The 22,760-nt window shown below is 41.4% G+C and overlaps 2 protein-coding genes across 2 annotated transcripts; one reads left to right on the top strand and one right to left on the bottom strand.

The window, feature by feature from the left end:
• Positions 1 to 183: 183 nt before the first annotated feature.
• Positions 184 to 2,218, top strand: lysmd1 (LysM, putative peptidoglycan-binding, domain containing 1). Its single transcript, XM_061674701.1, is given in 4 exon segments — positions 184 to 851; positions 1,220 to 1,530; positions 1,619 to 1,766; positions 1,768 to 2,218. Coding segments are annotated over 4 exon segments (666 nt in total). The 5' UTR covers positions 184 to 662; the 3' UTR covers positions 1,786 to 2,218.
• Positions 2,219 to 3,544: 1,326 nt separating this feature from the next.
• tnfaip8l2b (tumor necrosis factor, alpha-induced protein 8-like 2b) lies at positions 3,545 to 18,251 on the bottom strand. Its single transcript, XM_061675712.1, has 3 exons — positions 17,904 to 18,251; positions 5,834 to 6,157; positions 3,545 to 4,202 (listed from the first exon to the last, which is right to left on the bottom strand). Exons 2-3 carry the CDS (start codon positions 6,149 to 6,151, stop codon positions 3,960 to 3,962), a joined length of 561 nt encoding a protein of 186 aa, XP_061531696.1. The 5' UTR covers positions 6,152 to 6,157; positions 17,904 to 18,251; the 3' UTR covers positions 3,545 to 3,959.
• Positions 18,252 to 22,760: the final 4,509 nt, after the last annotated feature.

Genomic DNA, 22,760 nt, shown 5'->3' with positions numbered 1-22,760 from the left:
TTATCAGCACATTAGCAGGCGAGCTAACGTGTTAGCTAGCAGTCGAGTCTACGAGTAATGTGGCATTCAATGTAAGGGTAAATTTAAAATTCGAATTATGGAAGACCTTTGCGTTAAGTTTTTGTCCTTAAAATGTATTTGATAGTAGTAAAAATGTTTATAAAATTTGTCTTTTTGTGTTTGAAAATATTTGACTTCATTGTAACAAGGTCATGGTTTATTAAACAATCACACATGTGGTACGCGTGCACTCCATTCCGAGTGTAGTGAATGCATCACGCGCAATGCATCACGGGATCTGTCACTCACAAGGCATCCATGGCAACTACATATGTCAGTGGGCAGGAGACGGCGGAAAGCACAAGTGTGCCCTCTTTCGCATGAACTTTTCGTCGCTTTTTTTAAAAAAAATTCTTATTATTTTTTTAATTAAAAGAAACGTGCTTATGGCGACACTTGTTTCCGTTAGGTGAAGTCCGCGAGTCACGGAAGTTAAGCGACAATAAAGTAGTTTACTCGTTGAAACAAAGCCCCCCCCAAAAAGAAAAGAAAAGTCTTGTCGGTCATGAACAAGTAGCCATGTTTGCTATCCAACGATACTACGATAGCTGACAAAAGTTGACTCGGTCCGAGTTATTCCTTCTTTCCGGCACTCCGCTGTCATGTCCGCGGGGAAAGTGCCCGCAGACGCGTGTGGGAGCGGCCTGCTGCGAGCCGGCGGCGGCCGTAGCAGCAGGTCCTACGGCAGCCTGGTCCGGTCCAATCTTTCCCCAGTCCGACGGAGACACGTCGAACACCGCATCCAGCCCGGCGAAACTCTCCAAGGTCTCGCTCTCAAATATGGAGTCACTGTAAGTACTTGTTTCCTTTGCTTGGCATGATCATAATCTCTATAAATATGTATCTATTACTTTCTTCCTGTGTTAAAAAAAAAAACAAAAAAAAAAACGGAACGATTTTGACAGAGTAAAGAGTGGAGTAGAAAGTGCAGTTAACAAACATAGGGAGTAAAATTATAAAGTAGTACATCATGATATTGATATATTGTCCTTAAATTGTAAATGCGTCCCTGTATGTGAAAAGACTGTCTACCAGTTTATTATTTCTGTCTTATACAAGTCATTAAAAAGTGATTTCACCATTGGTGTTTCCTATGTAGTGTAGATTACGGGTGCGCTTTTTATGAATGTTTATTCTAACAGCTGCCGAAATCTTTCAGATGGAGCAAATCAAACGAGTCAACCGCTTGTACACCAACGACTCCATCTTCCTGAAGAAGTCCTTGACCATTCCTGTGCCGTCACGCCCGGACTCTCACACTGGCGCTACCGACGCTGACGATGAGGATGACGATGTCGATGAAGGTGCACGTTTGGGCGGCGAAGTGCTCCGGACTGATAAGGTCCTGACGGCGAGCCCCTCTCGGGCCGCCAGAGAGCTGACGGCGAGGGACTTCTTCAGCCGATTGGACGGATTCATCAACGAGTCCAAGCAGGCGGCCGCCAGAAGATGGCAGGACGCAGAGAAGAGGTCAAACCAACCAACCAACCAACCAACCAACCAACCAAAAGGTCACGTTTTAATTGTTCAATTCCTCTCTCTGTCTTTGCTCTGGCAGGCTGGCTGACCTGGAGGCGGTTTGCTCCAGCAGGACGAGCGAGCATCCGCGGTCACCTTCAGGGAAGCGCCAGCGGCCGCCGCTGCCCGCCACCGCTGTGCCGCTCACCACCACCAAGCTCACCTTGAAGCTGAGGGAGCGGGAAGACTGACATCTTTGAGCTGTGAAGCAACAACCCTTAACGTAGTGTAACACTGAACCCTGGTATGCTTTTGAATACATTTTTTAACACTATTTAATCCATATGTATAGGTGCATATGAACTATGTGTGACATATCACATGGACACAAGTCACATGTTGGTGGTCAAGAAACCCGTGTGAAGCGGCCTCACAAGCCCAACATGCAACAATAGGCAATATTGTTCTACACTTATTAACTTATTCACTCCAGCAGTTGAAACTCTGGTAGAGAACACAGATGAGAATGATTGCATGATTCATTTATGTAATCTTGTTACAAGGGAGCGTGATCATTTTGTTTATGTAGCTTTTGTAAGGTTTCTTAAATATTTTGTGTTTAAATAAAAACTAAAAACTGCACAGCAAGGTTATAGTGTGCTTGTTCATGTCAATGTGCGGCGTGTCACAAGCGTTATCAATAGACATTATTGATAATTAATCATCGTTTTTGGTATTTCTATTCTTCTTTATAACTTGAATACATCCCTCCATTCTCTGCACCGCTCGGGTCACGGGTGTGCTGGAGTAAAACATATTATTGGGCACATGGAGACAAACAACCATTCACACTCACAGACAATTTAGTATCTTCTGCCACTGTGGCAGACTGGTTGTTGTTGTTATTATTATTATTTATATATTATGCATATTACATATCATATACATATATTTACATATGATTTCTTTATGAATGTAATTTATGAATACGTTATTTGTCATTTTTAATTTATGAATTTGGTTTGATATTACTTTAATATATTTAAGAGTTTTATGAGTTATTACAGTCATTTAATAAATATAATGTATTAGTATCGATTTGTTTAAAAAAATATAACATTTAAATAACAATTATTAATTTGATGGCATTTTATTCATTTATATTCATTTCCAAATTTCATGTACTAATTTATGTATTTTTATTACATATTTTTATTCAAGTAACAAATGTAATATATTGTTCATTATTTGTTCATGTATTAATTATTTTATCCATTTAATTTAGTGTATTATTATTTAAAAAGAAAAACATTGTCAGGGCATTGATTCAAACACAACCAGTTGTGATCGATTCAGTGCCCTGAAATGACCTGGATGAATGAGAATATTCACAGGCAGGTATTAATAAACATTTGTAATCATTAAATACATTTTACATATGCATACCAATTTGTTTAAATCAAGAAATATATTAAATAAATTTTCAGTATCATATTCATTTAATTAATTAAGAGACATTTCTATTTTTATTAATTTATGTTGAACGGCCGCACGGTGGTCGACTGGGTAGCACATCTGCCTCACAGTCAAATCCGACTTCGCCTGTGTGGAGTTTGCATGTTCTCCCCGTGCTTGTGTGTTTTCTCCGGGTACTCCGGTTTCCTCCCACATCCCGAAAACATGCACAACAGGTTAATTGAAGACTAAATTGCCCGTAGGTGTGAATGTGAGTGCGAGAATGGTTGTTTATTTCTATGTGCTCTATTGGCTGGCGACCAGTTCAGGGTGTACCCCACCTCTTGCCCGAAGGTAGCTGGGATAGGCTCCAGCACGGATGGATGGATGGATATGTTGAACATATTAAAATGTATGTTTTACTGTTTATGTAGTTTGTATATTTATCAGTAATTGAAAATAATTTATTAAATAATAATGTATTCATTAATTATTTAATCTCCCCAAATGTGATCATATAAATGCCACGAAAATGAACATATTTAATGAAATGCCGAAACCATACACAGCATTGACATCACAGTCAGCCCTTTTTGGTTTTATTATCATCATGATTATTAATATTGGCTGCTTTTTTTTTTCTTGATTTCTGGATGCTTCTGCATTTTTTTTTCCCTTGATGAAGCATCATTTTAACCACCAGAGGACAGCATTGTATCAGCAGACTGCCTCCTCTTTTCATCTAACCATCAATACATTAGTTCATATTTTTCAAATAGTCTGAACCACTTTGTTCTGGTTTGACCTGTCATCATAAAACCACCTCAAAACAAAAACGAAAAAAAAAATTCTATCTCCAGCAGTTTTGTTCCCAAGTGGAGCATCTGGCGGGCGCCTCCCTCCTTATGTGTGCTCTCGTAGCAGCAGGACAGTGTCGAGTGTGGAGTGTCAGTGCGGTCCCAAGGGGGACTTGGGGGAGTGTGCCGTCATATTGTACCATCCTCCACCAGCTTGTTGAGTCCCTTGCAGATGCGCGTCAGGTTGTCCCGGAAGGGCCCGTCGGGGTGGTAGAGCCGGGTGAGCAGCTCGGGGTCGGCGTAATGGTTGAACACGTGGTTGATGCGGCCGTGCGACTTGGGCGTCAGGTGGCTGTTGACCAGCTGCAGCAGGAGGTCCCTGCAGCCCGTCAGAAGCTCGGACATCACCGTCTTTTCGAAGGTGAAGTCCACCTGTGGAACACGATCACAGTTGTCATTGCCTCTCATCATTTACTTGATCCACAAAGCAGGGAAACTAGGGAGTTAAAGCACCTTTCACACCGCTGATGTCATCCAACTACAGTGGTATCTCAAAGTTTCATTCACTCCGTGTCCAATCTCATCACCCAGTTTAGTTGTATAACTAATCAATAGTCATGAGCGCTCCAACTCGCCTTCTAGCAATAATTTTCTACCGCTTTGCCTTCTAGCAATAATTTTCTATATGACACGCTCCAATCGCTATTCGGAACGAATGACTGGTGAATCACAATCAAATCGTTCCTCCTTGTACAATTCTGAAATAAAGACATGTCTTTGTCCAACAAATGAAAAATCTAAAAACTATCTACTGCCCCATGGTTAAGGCCTGGTCGCAGTTTGTTTTGAGTCGCAGATTTTGTCACACGACCAGAATGAGTACACTGACGCATTTTCGCTGGCGCGTTTTAGCGAACACTTTTGCCAAAACGCTTCTTTTAGTTTAACATTGCTTACTTTAACCAGGATCCCTCACCGCATCATGACCATGGTCTATTTTTTTCGCTGTCTCAGTGCTGTAAAATGTGTAAATCCAAACTGGCTGGCAACATCTTCTTCTACTAAGCCAGCTAGTTTAATTAGCTGCTAGTCATTCATCTGCGAGAATGTGTTGAATGAATCTTGAATAACTTTATCGAATTCTTTTGCCGCGGTCGCAGTCTGTCATGAATTTCCATGCAGCTCCTCACTGCCATTGGATGGTTCCGCGGAGATTAACATATCGATTTAGAGTACTGCTCTATGTGAGACTACTGATCTACGTGAACCGTGGCTACAACTATGCATGTGCATATTCGCAGTACCATACTATATGGTAAGTCAAAATGGTGGCGGAAGTAAACAAAAGCATTGCAGCGCTTGTCAGAATAAAATATGTGCTTTGATACGTTTCATTCGAGGGTGAAAACTATGATCCGGGATTCATTTTTTCAAGCAGACTCACGACTGAATCTGAATTGGAACTCCTTCGTCCGTAGCACTAATACTCACCATTGAAATGGCATTAATCTGTTCCCCATCCCTAAAAAACACGACGACTAGTTCAAACTAGTAAAACATCTGTGTCCTAATGGTATTGTTTTTTTTCCAATAAATGCTCAATTGACTTGATTTGATATCCATCTTAAAGTCCATAGACTAATATGTTCTTACCCTCATTAGTAGGGCAACGTTGACATACTAGTAGGATAACTATATATTACTAGTGAGGCAAACTGTTTTCCGATGAAAATGTTTTAACTAAATATTGTTCAAAAACGATAAATGCAAACCATTCTTGAACGTGGCATAAGTTTCACTCAAATGTAACAAACTTGTCCAACTTCGAACCTGTTGGCATTTCTCTCCATCATAATTGATGTCATAGGCTGAGATTCACCCCCTAATCTTTATCTTCTACTCAAACGTTGTGCTGATGTCAAATCCAAAGCGATGCAACGGCAGTGAATGAGTTAAATGTTGGATCTTCTGGTATGGATCTGATGCGGCACTTTTGTGGAAAACTGCGGTCAGTGTTTTTTGAAGAAATGTCCGCAACAGAGAGTAAGGTTGTGAGTGTCTACCTCGTAGAAGCTGATGGCGGTCATGGCGCCCTGGCGCAGCTTCTTCTTGAAGTCCTGGGCCAAGACTAGCTCCTCAGTGCTGAAGCGGTTGTTGCGGAACAGGACGCCGATCTTGACGGCGATCTTGATCAGGTCCTTGATCACCTTCTGGGCCTCTGCCTTGTTGCCCGAGTACTCCTTGGAGACGCGGTAGAGCTCGTCCAGGATCTCGCTGGTGGTGTCGTCGATGAACATCTGGATGGAGGCCTTGGTGGCCATGCTGCTCAGGATCTTCTTCTGGACCTTCATGGCCATGGCCTGGGAGCTGAAGTGGTCCATGGCTGTCTGGAATTCAAGTGATGATGATAAGGATGATGATTGATGGGTCATTCATATAGCACAGTGATTCTTAAATATATATGTGATTCTTATACAGTGATTCTTAAATATATATATGGGTGTGGAGTCACAGGCGTTTATGGCAAAAAATAGCAGATATAAAAATAATCTACAATTACAGGGGATCCTCAGTGTACGACGGTACCAATATACCGACTTTTGAGTATCATGAAAAGTGCTAAGTCCCATCTGTTATTATTAATACTATAGTCTGTCAAGCTTTTACTTTTTCCAATTAAAAAACAAAATGAGACATAAAATACTGAATATTAGGTGGAAAAGTATATTTCTTAAAAGGGGATAATAATTCAACAAATAAATAAACAAATATTGGAAAATATTAGAAGAAAATGACTTTTTAACAAAAAAAGAAAACAAACAAAAGATGCACAAATGTTACAAAAAATGTTAGACAAATAGAAGCATGACAGAAAAAGGAATAAACTACAAAGGAAGAAAATCAGATGAAATATTCCCACATTTCGGAAAAAAATAAAAAGACAGGCAAAAATAGGAAAACTAACGCACAGATACATAGGGTCATCTGTTTATGCCTGTAGATGCGACATTTCGAGGTTTGCTTACTTCTTAAAAAAATATTTGAAAAATACACATATTAGGAAAAACATTTATATTAGTAAAAAAAATATTCAATGGAAAAATAATACAAAGTTACAGGGGGTTCTTGATTTATTACGGTACTGCCATATGATGTTTTAAGGTTTGTTTAATTAAAAAAAAGGAAAATATTCAATAAAGAAATTGTAAATATTAGGAAAGGAAATCCCCAAATATTAGGAAAATAAATGTTAGGAGAAGGACAAATAATAGACAAAGAATACATAAATATGGGAAAATAGAAAAATATTTTTAAGTAACAACGATATTAAGCAACAAAAGAAACAGAAAAAAAATTATACAATCAAATAATACTTAAAGTGGGACATACATACAAAATGGCCGTATTTTGTGCAGTTGTGATCCAGTATTTAATTTTACGATACAAAATTCTATTACATTCAGTTGTCATGTTCATCCTAAGTTTCATGCTCTGAGATGCAGTTTGAAAATGTAAGCAATGTGGAGTTACGTTGAGAAATCTGTTTTGTTTTCACAGGCTATTTTTGAACAACACTTTTTCTTTATTGTTCTCAACTACCACAAAAGTAGGTCACGACTTGGCGGCAATGGGAAAATGTGGATCCCAGTGTGGCAACGGTTGAGAACCACTGATTTAGCATTTCAGAACATGTTTCCTCTCTGGTTTTGTCTCCTACCTGGCCTTTTTGTTCTATTTTTACTTTCCCTCCTCGTGTGAGAACCAACCCCGTCAATAAACACGACATTGTACTCCATCAGGTTTTGATACGTTAACCAACATTATCATCCGGATATTCATGGAGGTATGAGGACCGGTGACATTCCCTCTGGAGCTTGCCAAGTAAAACACACAGCAACAGGAAACATGGCACAAACAAGCAACAAGATTTCACAGGAATACATTTTTTTATGTGCGTGCACTACACTTGACCCCTGTACTGATAAAATGTCAAACTATTTGTATTCCTATTTTAAACTACATTTAATGTTTGTACCAGAGTTAGCTTCTCTTAAATGAACAAAACAGCTCTTTTGCCGGCTCCTCTTCGGATTCTGTGACGCAACGTGTTACGAGTTTTAGCGTCAGTAGCTAAGGGTGAAGGTAGATGTTGTCACTCTGTTCCCACCTTCCTTGCATGCTTTACTTAACGTATACCGAAATAAATGTTTGAAAACAAAAGGTTCTGGAAGATTAAAGTCAAATGAATTGTACTTATATAAGTTAAATACAAGTGAAACTTACCTAGCAAATATAATGTACTGGAGTTCAAAAAATGAATTTAAATATAGGAAAATAAACGATATTTAAATGATGATTCAGTGAAAATGTATTGTACGTAAAAGTTAAACACAACTGAACTGTACTCCACAAATATACTGTACTGGATTTAAAACAATTTTAGGCTGCTGTAACATTATACACAGTTTGAACATTTAATTAAGTGATTCTTAAACGTACCACTAGATGACCACGAGACACTTTGATAATCACTGGATTAGATCGTTGGTTTAACGGCGATGTCTTTGTTTAAGCATGCAGGCGTCTTCAAAGGAGGATAATGTGTTGGCGTTGTGCTTCTAATTTTGTCCAGATGATTATTACAGTAATCAAATACCAGTTTTGCTCCATTTGGTGTTTGTGTTGCTTATCACTCCCTAGTCGTCTTTCTGTTTACATTCTTGTCACCAATAAGAGAAGAGAGCAATGTCACAGATCTTGTTAGATGAAATGTGTTTAAAAAAAAAAAAAAAAAGTGCATAGGTGCTCGATTAAATTGTTTTAAAAAAGGTGCATAGGATTGTTCTTATATAATATACATATATATATATATATATATATATATATATACATACATACATATATATATCGTTAGCCTAAAAGCATAGTTGCCCAAGTCATATTTGATAATTTTTGGAAAACAAGATAAAAAAAATTACCACTTGCCTCGATTCAACCATTGCGGATTAACATGGCCTGGATGACTGAGAATCTACATAGACATAAAGAGAGCACATTTATATTTACTTATATTGTGACAGTAAGTTAAAAATGACGTGGACAATTATGCTACTTACGTTAACAATATGCAAAATAATACTTGTCGCAATGCTTTAGGTACATCTATCTGTCATTATTTTTGGTTTACATTAGGTAATATTGTGATAACGATAACCGAGCTCATTTTGGTCACGATGATCAAGACAGAAATTTCCATAACTTTTCATCTGTACCTGTTTATTCTGCAGTCACATTGTCAGATATCCAACTCAGATTTTGATCCACATTTTTGAAAGAGGCCCAATCCGATCTGACAACATCCGATTTCGAGTCGCTTTTTTTTTTTTTTAACTTTGCCATTTTTTCTGCCAAAAATCAGAATTGTGTCGATTGAACCATATAGTGGCGGCACGGTGGCCAACTGGTTAGAGCGTCAGCCTCGCAGTTCTGAGGACCCGGGTTCAATCCCCGGCCCCGCCTGTGTGGAGTTTGCATGTTCTCCCTGTGCCTGCGTGGGTTTTCTCCGGGCACTCCGGTTTCCTCCCACATCCCAAAAACATGCATTAATTGGAGACTCTAAATTGCCCATAGGTGTGACTGTGAGTGTGACTGGTTGTTTGTTTGTATGTGCCCTGCCATTGGCTGGCAACCAGTTCAGGGTGTACCCCGCCTCCTGCCCGATGACAGCTGGGATAGGCTCCAGCACGCCCGCGACCCTAGTGAGGAGAAGCGGCTCAGAAAATGGATGGATGGAACCATATAGTGTAAATCCATTTTTAGTGTCACATGCCTAGTGAGGATATGCGGCTCAGAAAATGGATGGATGGATGGATGGATGCTTACTGTGACATAATATCAGTCTCAATCCATGTTTCCTCCAAGCAGTCCAGTCCAGTCGAAGGTTTAAAAATGTAAATCCTGATGCATATGCGGAGTCAGCTATGACAGTACGTCCATAGCATGACATGGAAGTGTGACATCATAGTCAAGTCAACAAAGGAGAGGGAGTTAACATCGTAAACCAAAATGGGGAACGTCTTTCATCTTTGTTACAAGTTTTGTTTTTGACATTCTTTCTCTAACAATCACCACGTTGTACTGTGTGTCTTTGCCTCTTCAACTACATAACCTTTGCATTTGGTACCCCAGTAGAAGTACGGTGTTCCCCCTGAGCCCCCACAACAGTTTTAGAATTGCCTATAGATGCCACAAGATGACAGTAAAGCACTACTTTTGTGTAAATTAAGATCCTCAACTCACTTAAAACATAGTTCCTTGGCACCAAGATCGTGCCAAAGCAATACTTATTTCTAAATGAAGCTCCTCAACTCACTTCAGTATTGTTTTTTGGCACCGAAATTGAAAAAAAAAAAAACACCCGGACCCACCCCTCATTATTCTTGGGGACTTTAACAAAGCTAAACTCAACCACAAACTCCCTAAATACAAGCAGCAAATCGACTGTCCTACCAGGGAAAATAACATTTTGGACCACTGCTATACTACGCTAAACAACACATACCGTGCCAAACCTCGTGCAGCACTGGGCTCGTCTGATCATTGCTTAATTCACTTAATACCGACATACAGACAAGAACTTAAATGCGCGAAGCCTACAGTGAAAACAGTGAAGAAGTGGACCAATGAAGCAAAGATGGAACTTCAAAGCTGTTTAGACTGCACAGACTGGAGTGTCTTTGAAAATTCAGCTGGCAGCCTGGATGAATATACGGACACTGTCACATCCTATATCAGTTTCTGTGAAGAGGTTCATTTCGCACTTTTAACAACAACAAGCCGTGGTTCACTGCTAAACTTAAGCAACTTGACCAAGCTAAGGAGGACGCATATCAAAGCAGGGACAGGGCCCTGTATAATCGAGCTAGAAACCAGCTGACTAAAGAAATTAACATTGCAAAGAGGAACTATGCAGCAAAGTTGGAAAAACAGTTTAGCGCTAACGACTCTAAATCAGTCTGGCATGCATTCCAATCGCTGACAAATTACAAGCGACGATCCCCCCAAGCTGAGAACAATAGCACACTAGCCAACGACTTGAATACCTTCTACTGCAGATTTGAAAAGGACACTTTCACACCCCACACCCACCCAGCCGCACCACCGACCACTATCACACCTCTGACTTCTGCGTTGACCATCCACGAACAGGATGTGAGACGCATCTTCAAACAACAAAAGATTAACAAAGCGGCAGGCCCAGACCATGTGTCCCCATCCTGCCTCAAAGTCTGCGCGGACCAGCTCGCTCCAGTCTTCACACAGATATTCAATAGATCTCTGAAACTGTGCAAAGTACCAATCGGTTTCAAACGCTCCACCATCATTCCAGTCCCCAAGAAACCTGCAATCTCGGGTCTAAATGACTACAGGCCTGTCGCCTTGACATCTGTGGTCATGAAGTCCTTTGAACGTCTCGTGCTGGACCAAGTCAAGAGCGTCACAGGTCCCCTACTGGACCCGCTACAGTTTGCCTACCGAGCAAACAGGTCTGCGGATGAGGCAGTCAACATGGGACTGCACTTCATCCTAGAACACCTCAACAGTGCAGGGACCTACGCGAGGATCCTGTTCGTGGACTTCAGCTCAGCGTTCAACACCATCAACCCCGAACTCCTTTCCTCCAAGCTTCTCCAGCTCAGTGTCTCGCCTGCCATCTGTCAGTGGATTTACAGCTTCCTGACGGACAGGACAGAGCAGGTGAGGCTGGGGTAGGCCACCTCATCCACACGCAGCATCAGCACTGGGCGCCCCAAGGTTGTGTCCTCTCTCCACTGCTCTTCTCTCTCTACACGAACGACTGCACCTCAACGCACCCGGCTGTCAAACTCCTGAAGTTTGCAGATTACACCACTGTCATCGGCCTCATCAAGGACGGTGACGAGTCTGCATATCGACAGGAAGTGGAGCAGCTGGAGCTGTGGTGTGGCCAACACAACCTGGAGCTGAACACGCTCAAGACTGTAGAGATGATCGTGGACTTCAGGAGGCATCCTTCGCCACAGCTGCCCCTAACGCTGCCTTCGAGACCTTTAAGTTCCTGGGAATTACAGTCTCTCAGGACCTGAAGTGGGCGCTCAACATCAACTCCGTCCTCAAAAAGGCCCAGCAGAGGATGTACTTCCTGCGGCTTCTGAGAAAGCCGCTGAGGCAGTTCTACACAGTGGTCATCGAATCAGTTCTGTGTTCTTCCATCACAGTCTGGTTTGGTGCTGCTACAAAAAAGGACAAACTCCGACTGCAACGGGCAATAAAAACTGCTGAAAGGATTGTCAGTACCCACCCTTGAGGACTTGCACGCTGCAGAACTAAGACAAGAGCTTGCAAAATCCTCTCAGACCCTCCACATCCCGGTCACCGGGTCTTCCGGCTCCTTCCCTCAGGTAGGCGCTACCGATCAATGCAAACTAGTAGACATTCCAACAGCTTCTTCCCTCTTGCAATCAACTTCTTAAACAGCTAACCTACAATTCAATTGCAACATGCTGCCATTTTTTTTGTCTGAGTTTGTTGTCACATTTATGTGGAGCCAATTATATATTACTCGTGCACTCACTGTAGTAGTCTCGCCACGCTGCACTATTTGCCTATCTGTTTTTGACCAATACTGGCCACTCATGCCAGAGTATCATCTGATCCTTTTGCACACTGATTGAGGAGTATCTGCAACATTTGCACAATCAACATTGTCCCAGATTATCGCACTCCTCGCTTGAAGTCTCGGCGCCCTTTGCACAATGGTCATTGCACTGGACTATTGCAATATTAGTCATTCGAACTGCTCGAAGTGCTAAAGGACTCTGCATGTTTTTGTACAATTGTCAAAAAAATAATAATAATTGTACCGGCATTACCAGATAACTAGCAACCCTTTATTGCTCAGTGACTGTTTTTGTCAATGTCTTTATTTCTCAAAAGTGTTCTCTGTAAATTGACTGTCTGTTGTCGTACTAGAGCGGCTCCAATTACCGGAGACAAATTCCTTGTGTGTTTTTTGGACATACTTGGCAAATAAAGATGATTCTGATTCTGATTCTGACCAAGATGTCACAAGAGGGAGGCAAAACGCTACTTTTGTCTAAATTAAGGTCCCCAACTCACTTCAACATTGTTCCTTGGCACCAAGATGTCACCAGATGGTGGCAAAGCACTGCCTTTTTCTAAATGAAGCTCCTCAACTCACATCAACATAGTTCCTTGGCACTAAGATGGTGGCAAAGCACTATTTTTGGCTAAATAAAACTCCTATACTCAGTTAAGCTTAAAAACTGCAAATTTGCAAATGCCAAATCATGTGAATATGCTGGGGATCAATATATGACCAAGAGTTCACCTGTTTTAGTACGCTTAACAAATTTTGACAATGGAATCAAGAACAAAAATGTGTACTGTATGAAAGTGAAACAAAGTGTCACACTGGTGGACAGGGTCACATTTTTGTTTGCTTGTTTTGTCTTCTGAGGCCTAATGGGAAAAACAGCATCAAAGTGTATCCACCGAGCCTTTTACACTCCATTGGGATTGTCAAGCACACTTTGTATCCAACACACACACACACACACACCCAGGAGAGGTCATCAGTACTGAATGTGTTATTCTCTGAGGTGTCCCACTGTGTCACGTCACATCCTTCCTCAATTATGTTTTGGTGTGTCTGAGGGGGGAACACCAGGTATCAAACCCAGAATTACCAGCTGCCAGCCAGTCAGTCCATTGTATCCCTCATCCGTGGTGGCCACAGGATGGTTTGTGAAAGACTCAAATGGACATCTACTGTTGATCTTTAGTGGTTGTCATGAGGACCATCGTAACGTTCTGAATGATTCCGGGTTTATCCCTCGACTGGACTACTCTCTCAAACATAACAAAAATCGGAATTGTATTTATTGGCCAAGAATGTGAAAACACAAAAGGAATTTGTTTCTGGTAGTTGGAGTCATTCTAGTACAATAGCAAAAAAAAGACAGTCACACAATATACATTTAGGACATAAACACAAATGTACAAATAGTCAGTCATTGAGCAATATGAAGTGCCCAATAGTGTGGTACTACTGATTGATGGAGCTACAACAATGGATACTGTTTAAGAAATGAATTGCAAAGGCAAAGAAGTTAATAGAAAGTGCTGGTTTTGGTATCTATTGTTCGATAGCCCTACCAGAGGGAAGGAGCTGGAAAAAGTGGTGTTCAGGGTTCTTAAAATTTAACCCCTTGACGCATTGACGACTTGAACAAGGACCAGAAGCTCTTGAAGCCTACATGGACTAAACAAAGGTTCCTATATTTCTATTGTCCCACTAGAATAGTCCCACATAGATAGACCAGTCCAATGTTAACTCCATAACCACAACAACTGTTTCCTCTGGACAACTGTATCTATGGCCTGGACTCATGTTCAGGAACAATAGAACCAGAGAGAATGTATGAAGCTGTTGTGTGCAGCCTGTTGCCTGTGCTGGCAAGTTGTGGAGGCGAGTGACATAGCTGAGGCAAGCCCACGCCTGTTTACTGCACGTCATCAGCACTACAGTACACACAAAAGATATTGTAATCATGTCTCTGGAAGATTTCTCAAAGAAGGACTGCTAGAAATCTTACTCTCTTTGAGTAAGATTTCTAGCTATCCTCTTTTTGGAGTGGCAGTACAGTGTTTTAGTATTAGATATTGTCGATACTTAATTTTGTTTGCTCATTTTTTATTGCATATTTGAAAACAAAAACACAAATCAAAACCACTACACTCTTGAAACATTCCTCAATAAAGAACAATTGGAACCTTCCTCAAACAAGATACAGTATAGCCTTTGCTAAAGAGAAACCTTCTTCAAAGAAGAACCACTAGAAACCTTCGCCAAAGACAAACAACTATAATCCTTTTGAGAACCAATAGAAATGTCTTCCTCAAAGTAGAAGCGCTAGAACCTTCCTCTAAAAAGTAAAACGTTTCTCCCTTGCTTCAAACAAACCCAAAAGAAAAAAAACCATTAGAAATCTTACTCAAAGAACAACTAGAAAATGTCCTTCAAAAATAAACTTCAGAAATGTTTCTCAAAAAACCTCTAGAAGCATTCTTCAAAGAACACTTACTCAAAGGAGAAGTATTTGAAGCCTTACTCAAAGAAGAACCACGATAAGTATCACTCAAATTAGCTCTTTAATATGACCTACATGAGCATTTACAGTATAGAGTACTGGAATATTTGTCGCATTAATTAAGATGTTCCTTCTTACAATTGGTTAACCCATTTAAATGTATTTGTCATATACTGCCCTGCAGTTCCATTATTTGAGCCGGGAGGGCGCTTTGTGTCCTCTCTCTCTCCCCCTTCCCCTCTCTGTTTTCAGCACCTGTCTCCAATCAGCCTCATCACCACCGGTATATAAGCCTGCCTGTTCCAGGAAATCCTCGCCAAAGTATTGCAGTTACTTCCAGCGGTACTGTGGCCCATTTACCTCACGTAAGTCACTCTATTCATCGTTCCCTTTTGTTCCTGTCGTGTGTCTCCTGCCGAGAGGAACTACAATGTCAGCAACCGAGAGCTACTGGCCATTGTATGGTGGCCCAGCCTTGTTCAAGACACCCGGGGGTTCGTCCAAGCCTGCTCCGTCTGTGCCTGAGGGAAGTCTTCACACCTGCCCCCAGCTGGGCTGCTGCATCCATTGCCTATCCCTAGCCGCCCTCTATTTCTTGGGATCTGCCCTTACGGCATTGCCGATCGTGACAACAGGAGCAGGCAGTGCCAGTCCCCGCAGTCAAGGATCATCTCCAGAGAATCCAGGCAGTGTGGAAAGACGTCCGTGCGGCGTTGACCCGGTTCGCCGCACGCAATAAACAGCTCGCGGACCGTCGTCGCTCACCGACTCCCGAATACAAGGTGGGCCAATCTGTCTGGCTTTCATTCTCACGACCTCCCGCTTCAAACTGAATCCTGTAAGCTCACTCCGTTTCATTGGCCCTTTCCCAATTATCAAAATCATCAATCACACTTCCGTCCAGTTGAAGCTTCCACAGTCCTTAAAGATTCACCCAACCTTCCACGTCTCGTTGCTCAAGCCTGTCTCCACCTGAGCCCTAAGCCCTCCCGCCAAACCCCCTCCACACCCCACCCCACCCCGGATTGACGACCATCCAGCCTTCGCGGTGTCGCGCATCCTCGACATGAGGCCTAGGGGGAGGGGGTTCCAGTACCTGGTCGCCTGGGAAGGGTATGGGCTGGAGGAGCGGTCTTGGATTTACCGGAAGCTTATACTCTATCATACCCTTTTGGACGACTTCTACGCGGCTCACCCCGGGGAAGCCTGGCAGGACGCCGGGAGGCGTCCGTTGAGAGTGGGGTACTGTCCTATACTGCCCTGCAGTTCAATTATTGGAGCCGGGAGGGTGTTTTGCATACTCTCTTTCCCCCCTCCCCTTTCTGTTTTCAGCACCCGTCTCCAATCAGCCTCATCACCACCGGTATATAAGCCTGCCTGTTCCAGGAAATCCTCCACGTCATTCCTGCCGCCTGTCCTCACCACTGCCTGCCACCTGTCCACGCCACCGCCATTACCTTTCCTCAATAAACTGTTCATTTTACATCTGCCTCCGCCTGCTCTGGGATCCAGCTACTCCCCATACGTGATATTTATCATTTTTTATTCATTTATCTCCTTGAATAATGGGTTAATTTATTTACGGTCAATAATAGAATATAACTATAGTATTAATAAGAAACATGTTTTTTTTATTTTAGGAAATTGGTAAATTAGTTTATTGTAAATAATACAATAAAAATGGTAAAATAACCAATTTTGCAGATACCGTGAAAATTTATATTACTAAATAATTCTCTCTTGTGGCCCTTGAGCACAAAGGTTTGCCCACCCCTAGTTTAAACGCAGCCGTATTAGTAACTTCAACGTGCATCAGCGACATCGGTTTATTTTTTTTGCAATTCGGGGGTGTATTTGTGATCCAAACCCAGGAGAAAATCCTCCCACTAGACCAGGGCTGTATAACTTTTCACCACGGGCCACAACATATTTAAGGTTGCCCTCAGGGGTAATATAATAGTGAAACTAAAACATTTATATTCATCACCACAAAAATCATGGTTTTGTACACGCTGTATCTTGGTTTTGAGCTCATGGTTCGATTCACATTTGGTACGTTTAAGGGGGGGGGGGGACAAAAAAACCTGTCCCTTGAAGTTCTGTGTGTGAACCATTATAATCACCCCATATTATATAATTGACTCTGCTTTTGGTGTATATCATGTTTATGGCTACTTTAAAAAAATTGTGGCAAGCTTTCATGGGCCACAAATGTAACTTTCAAGTACAATACATTTGCATTTAATGTTTTAGAACAGTTTGTTTTCAAATATTTATTTAGCTACAATATTTATTTACTTTATGTGCAATACATTGTATTTGAATTAATTACTTAAGCATAGATTAAAATGTTCCTATATTTAAGCGCAGTCTGAATGTTCAAACTGGGCATAATGTTGCAGTGGCTAAAACATTGTTTTAATCCAGAACAGTCCATTTGTTAAGTAGAGTTCAGTTGTATTTAACTTTGAAGCCATTTACACTTAATCTTTTATAACAGTTATGTGCAATAAATTTTAATTGAATTGATTTACTACGTGTATAAAAGGTTTGAGAGCCACCTCACTAGAAGAAGAAGCCACACACACTCTCTCTGCGACACATGTTGACGCATGGCAGCTAACAACCGCTTCCTCAACACGTCTCGACTTCAAGTTATGTTGACAGTGCAAAGCGGACATTGCGCTCTTGCTCAAGTGGACATTGCTCAAGCTGGCGGGCCCGTCGGCCACGCCCCTCTGACAGGAAGTGAAACTGACAGCTGACAGTTGGTTTGTGCAGTCGTCTCTCAGCATCTCGTACCCTATAAGCTAAGCAGTCAGGGAGTGCAAGGGCGGGGGCCCGCAGTCTTCAATTGAGCGACGACATGTATGTGTAGGGTACATAAGTGCAACCGGGGCAAGTGGAAAGCAGTCAGTTTGGTTTTTAGTTAGTTGGAGGGGTTAGTTTCGCCTGGTGGAATGTTGTAGAATGTCCTTACCTGAGTTGGCGGCCTCCCCCTCACTCGTGTAGTGGTTGGTCCGGTCGAGGATGAACACAACAACAACAACGAGACTCGCTCAACTTCAACGCTTCATGTTTGCAAAAGCAGCTGGCCTTGCCTCTCAGCACTCCGCCTTGAGATACTGACGACTCGTACTTCCTTGAGGAACTAAATGTGCATTGACACACCCCTCGGTGCTCAAGTGTGTGTGTAACGTGTGAGTGTGTGTGTGTGTGTGTGTGTCTCTCTCTCTCTCTCACTGGCTGCTTTTGGATTGACATGTAAAAGTTGCAGCGTCCCCCCCACTCATCACGCCGACTGCTGATGTTGTAAAAAGTCTGCTTGTCCTGACAAGTGAAAACACAAAGAATGTAAGCCAGAGATGCAGCAGCCTGAAAGGGGAGCGGCTTAGACCTTTGTGAATGTGTGTGTGTGTGTGTGTGTGTGTGTGTGTGTGTGTGGTGTGTGTGTGAGTTCACCTTAACTGGAATGTGGTTGTCAGTGCTGCGTTCATGCGCTCGCTTTTATTGACGGCAGAAAGCGAAATGTGGACATGTCGAATGTTGGCGGGGAAGCTACATTTATTGTCTTTGTCTTTAAATGTTCTTACAAAAGTACAGCGGTACCTTGACTTACGAACGCCTCAACTTCCCAGTCTTTGCAGTTACGAGCCGTCGCTCAGTCAAGTTTTTACATTTTTTTTTTTTTTAAAGCACTCGCAAAGACTAGGCCACGCCCCTTAATGGCACCCCAACACGCCATACCACATCCAACACACGAGTACAGTACTACTATTTATTTACATACTCTTATTATAGTTTGTGTTTTATACACTGCAGTGGTGTTGGGCTTTATTAAAAAGAGAGCTGGAATGAGTGAATGGCATTTCAATTCATTTCAATGGGGAAAATTGATTTGAATTAAACTGTACTGTAAATCATTGTACCAGTGTACGTTTCCAGCTACATTTATAATAGTTTATAATTCAGTTACTACATAAAACTAAAATAAAGTAAAATGACACCTGAAAGACAAAAGAAAGACCAGTGAAGCTTGCTTTTTAGCAAGCTTCACTGGTCATTTCCACGCCAGCCCAGATTCGAACCCAAAACCTCAGACCTAAGAGGCAGATGTCCTAACCACTCGGGCACCGCGCTGCCCGGACAAGAGAACAGTCAAGTCAAAGTTATTTATACAGCACATAGCTACGTTTCATAACTTCCTCTTCAAGAAGATACATCGGAATGAGCTGATGACGGAATGAGCGGTTTGCCCCAGAAAATATTAATTACTACTGAGTCATAATATTAGCTTACAAATTTTCTGTTATGATTATTTATGTACAGAGAATTCCCGTTTATCACGCGGATATGTTCCGACCGAGCCATGAGCAACGAAAATCTGCAATATAGAGAGATCATTAACTGTACATTTTTATAGTTGTATCCCTCTCACATGATTTAAACAATTCAATTTATCAAGACTCTTCTACTTATTAACATTTTGTTAAAGCAAATCTTAGCTCCTGTTCTCACTCTTACTCCTACAGCAAGTATGCTTGCTTCAAGCTGTTTATTACTCCCAGATGAAGTTTACTGTAATACTGGCACCTAAAACAAAAGACGATTAAACACAAACACACACCAAACTCTATAATTTAGTCAAACAAAAGTCTGCTAGCTTAAGGCTAACATTTACAGTGGTGCCTTGAGATACGAAATGCAACTTATCTCTTGTAGCCCCCCAAAAAACATCCAAATTAAACATGTTTTTTTGTTTCATAAGAATCCTTGCACTCAACAGTATTGTACTGTATTAAAAGACAGTAATAACATTTGTTCTCCACATAACCTGAAAAGCACGAAACATGATCTTACCTATTATATTGGCAGTTGGCAAAACAGATTTATGGCGCGTTACTGCCACCAACTGGTATGGTCATTCTACTGGAAGGAAACCATTGTGACTTTATGGTGGTCGGATGTTGTGAAGTTTGGTCTGAAGTGCATTTGTATCTTGAATATTGTCTCAAGACAATAAAATCGGCCAAGTGACAGCTCATACCCTAAAAACCTCAAAAAGACAGTGGATCTCAAGGCACCTCTGTAATGTGAAACAACATAGACAGGCTAATGGAAATAATCATCCATTCACACTGATACAATCACCTGCGCACCACTTATGTGCACCCATGGTTATACAGTAAGTTAACACTGCAACTATCTAAGCTAAGTCTTAGCTAGTCAATGGCGTTTTCCATTATGTTTTAGCATTATGCTAGCAGGGGCATTCTTATGGCAAAGTCTTCGGGCAGTTTTACTCATAAAGAATTCTTTTTTTTTCATGTTTAGTTTGGTAGTAAACTTTAACTGGGAGTGGCATAAAAGAGCTTGAAGCCTCTTTTTTGAAGAATTATTCACTCTCTGCCAAACTGTTGCTTATTGTGAAGTGAGTTGATTTGAGTTCATTGCTGCCATAAAGCGCTCGTATCTAAAGTTTGCGCTCGCAAGTCAAAGCAAGAAATCGGCCAAATGACGGCTCGTGATATTGCAGGGGAACACCACTTAGCCAAGTCAAAATTATTTATACGTATAGCACACAGCTATGCATCATAACTTCCTCTACAAGATGATGCATCTGGACTTTTATGAAGTCACGAGCTGTTCGCGGCAGAAAATATAAATAAATACAAAACCATAATATTAGCCAACAAATCTTCTGCTCTGTTATGATTATTTAAACATGGAACTCCAGTCAACACTAAATCTGTGATGGTGTGGTCGTGCGTGAATGAAATGCAGCTGTGTGGATACTGGGATCATTAAGGTCCCCCTCCCACCAGCATGATAATTGCTGCCAGATGTTGGCGTTAGCGGTCGCGTGGTGCTGCAGCTGCTGCGCTAAGAGGCTATAAGAGTCAGCGGGCCCGTGCCCACCGCGGACCCCCCGAGCACACCTGCCTCTTTGTCTTTCCGACGCAAATGAGCGAGTGGCTGGGCAGCAGCAGAATCAGGCCTGTTGCCAGAGCAACAGACAGGAAGTAGTGCTTAAGCGGTTTCCTGTCGGCTTCCTCTTTATCGCGTAATGACATCTCACGCGGAAACCTTGGCGTGCGTGCGACAATATCAACAAGATCTCGGTGTGTTTGCTTGTGTGTGCGTGTGTCTGCGTATGCGTGCGCATGCGTGTGTGTGTGTTTGAAATGCTCGCATGCAGCACTTTAGTCCACATTGGTAACAGTGTCATGTAGTTACTATGACAACAATAACGTTCTTAATTGCCATAGAAGTGTAAAAAAATAGCTATTTACTCCATCCATCCATCCATCTATCCATCCATTTTCTGAGCCGTTTATCCTCACAAGGGTCGCGGGCATGCCGGAGCCTAAACCGGAGTACCCGGAGAAAACCCACGCAGGCACGGGGAGAACATGCAAACTCCTCCCAGGCGGGGCCGGGGATTGAACCCCGGTCCTCAGAACTGTGAGGCTGATGCTCTAAGAGCTATTTACTCTTAATATTAATACAAAATATTGTAATGTAAAAAACAACAAAACACTCACTTAGCTTTAATGATAAATAAATAAGCTGTTTGTGTTGCGGATGAGCCTCACGAATAAAATTTTCAAAAAACATTTAAGAAAAAGAATGTAAAGAAATGTAATCCGCTATTTGCTGGAACATTATGTGACCAAACCCGGAAAAAAGGTTAGTGTTCTTCCTGTGTATGCTGCGATAAATGGCAAAAAAACAACAACAAAAAAACGGTTGATGACATGCTTTGAAGCTGAACTTGCTAAAATGTAGTTTTCCCTATGACTGGTGTATTTGGAAAAAAGTTAAATATATATATGTAAACACAAACGAAGCCTAAACATGGGATATTGTAAACGAGGGCATTAGCATTAGAGTACCTTAAGTGTTCCATTTTTTTTCATTTTACTCTAGCGACAGCATGTAAAAACATAATAGAATGTAATTTAAAAAAAAATATCGTGTAATCAAGCCAATAGACGGCTGGGTGTTGACGTGTTCAAGGGGCGTGGTGTAGTGAGGGACATCAGGAGCTCAAGTTTTTTTTTTTTGCAACAAATTTGAATGATTGTTATCTTAAGGTTCAAATTAATTATTTGACATATTTGACATCTTACTTTTCATCTACAAATGACCCATTTGTCAAGTCGCATTCATCTGATTTAAAAATTAAATGTGGCCCTTGAGTGCCAAAGTTTCTGAATGATGCAAACAAACACGTGCACACATGCATAGAGGCTGTCCATCCATTTTATATAAATACAATCTATCATATACAAGAAGAAGCTGAATGTCTCACTCATTATAACAATAATCAGAATCATGATGTGTCTAAAACAGATAAATATCTGGATGAGCCAACATTTTCTTCAATTAAACCACAACAAAACTGAGATAATTGTTTTTGGCAATAAACAAAAGAGAATTGCTGTTAGTAAATACGTGGTGTCAAACTCTTTCAAAACCAAAGACCAAGTCCGAAACCAAGTCTGTTCTGATAGATTCCGACCTGACTTTCAACTGTCATATCAAATCAATCACTAAAACTGCCTTCTACCATCTGAAGAACATATCCAGAGTGAAGGCTTGCATGTGTCAAGCAGACCAGGAGAAGCTCATCCATGCTTTCATCTCAAGTAGACTTGACAATTGTAATGGTCTTCTGACTGGACTCCCTAAAAAGAGCATTAAACAGCTGCAGCTCATTCAGAATGCTGCGGCTCGGGTTCTGACCCGAACAAAGAGGTCAGAGCAGGTTTATTTTTTTCCCATTTGTTTTAAATGTTTATAATCTGTTTTCTTTCTTTGTTTTTAAATGCTT

This window comes from Phycodurus eques, chromosome 4 (assembly GCF_024500275.1).
Source record: "Phycodurus eques isolate BA_2022a chromosome 4, UOR_Pequ_1.1, whole genome shotgun sequence".
In the NCBI taxonomy this organism is placed as follows: Eukaryota; Metazoa; Chordata; class Actinopteri; order Syngnathiformes; family Syngnathidae; genus Phycodurus; species Phycodurus eques.
Note: the sequence above shows the minus strand (reverse complement) of the source record. Positions and strands in the feature narration are given on the sequence as shown.

Bases quoted from the DNA above. Each gene is read 5' to 3' on its own strand.
- tnfaip8l2b (XM_061675712.1), bottom strand. From the start codon at position 6,151: ATGGACCACTTCAGCTCCCAGGCCATGGCCATGAAGGTCCAGAAGAAG. The intron at 4,203-5,833 runs GTAGACACTCAC...CGTGTTCCACAG, and splicing joins CCGCCATCAGCTTCTACGAG to GTGGACTTCACCTTCGAAAA.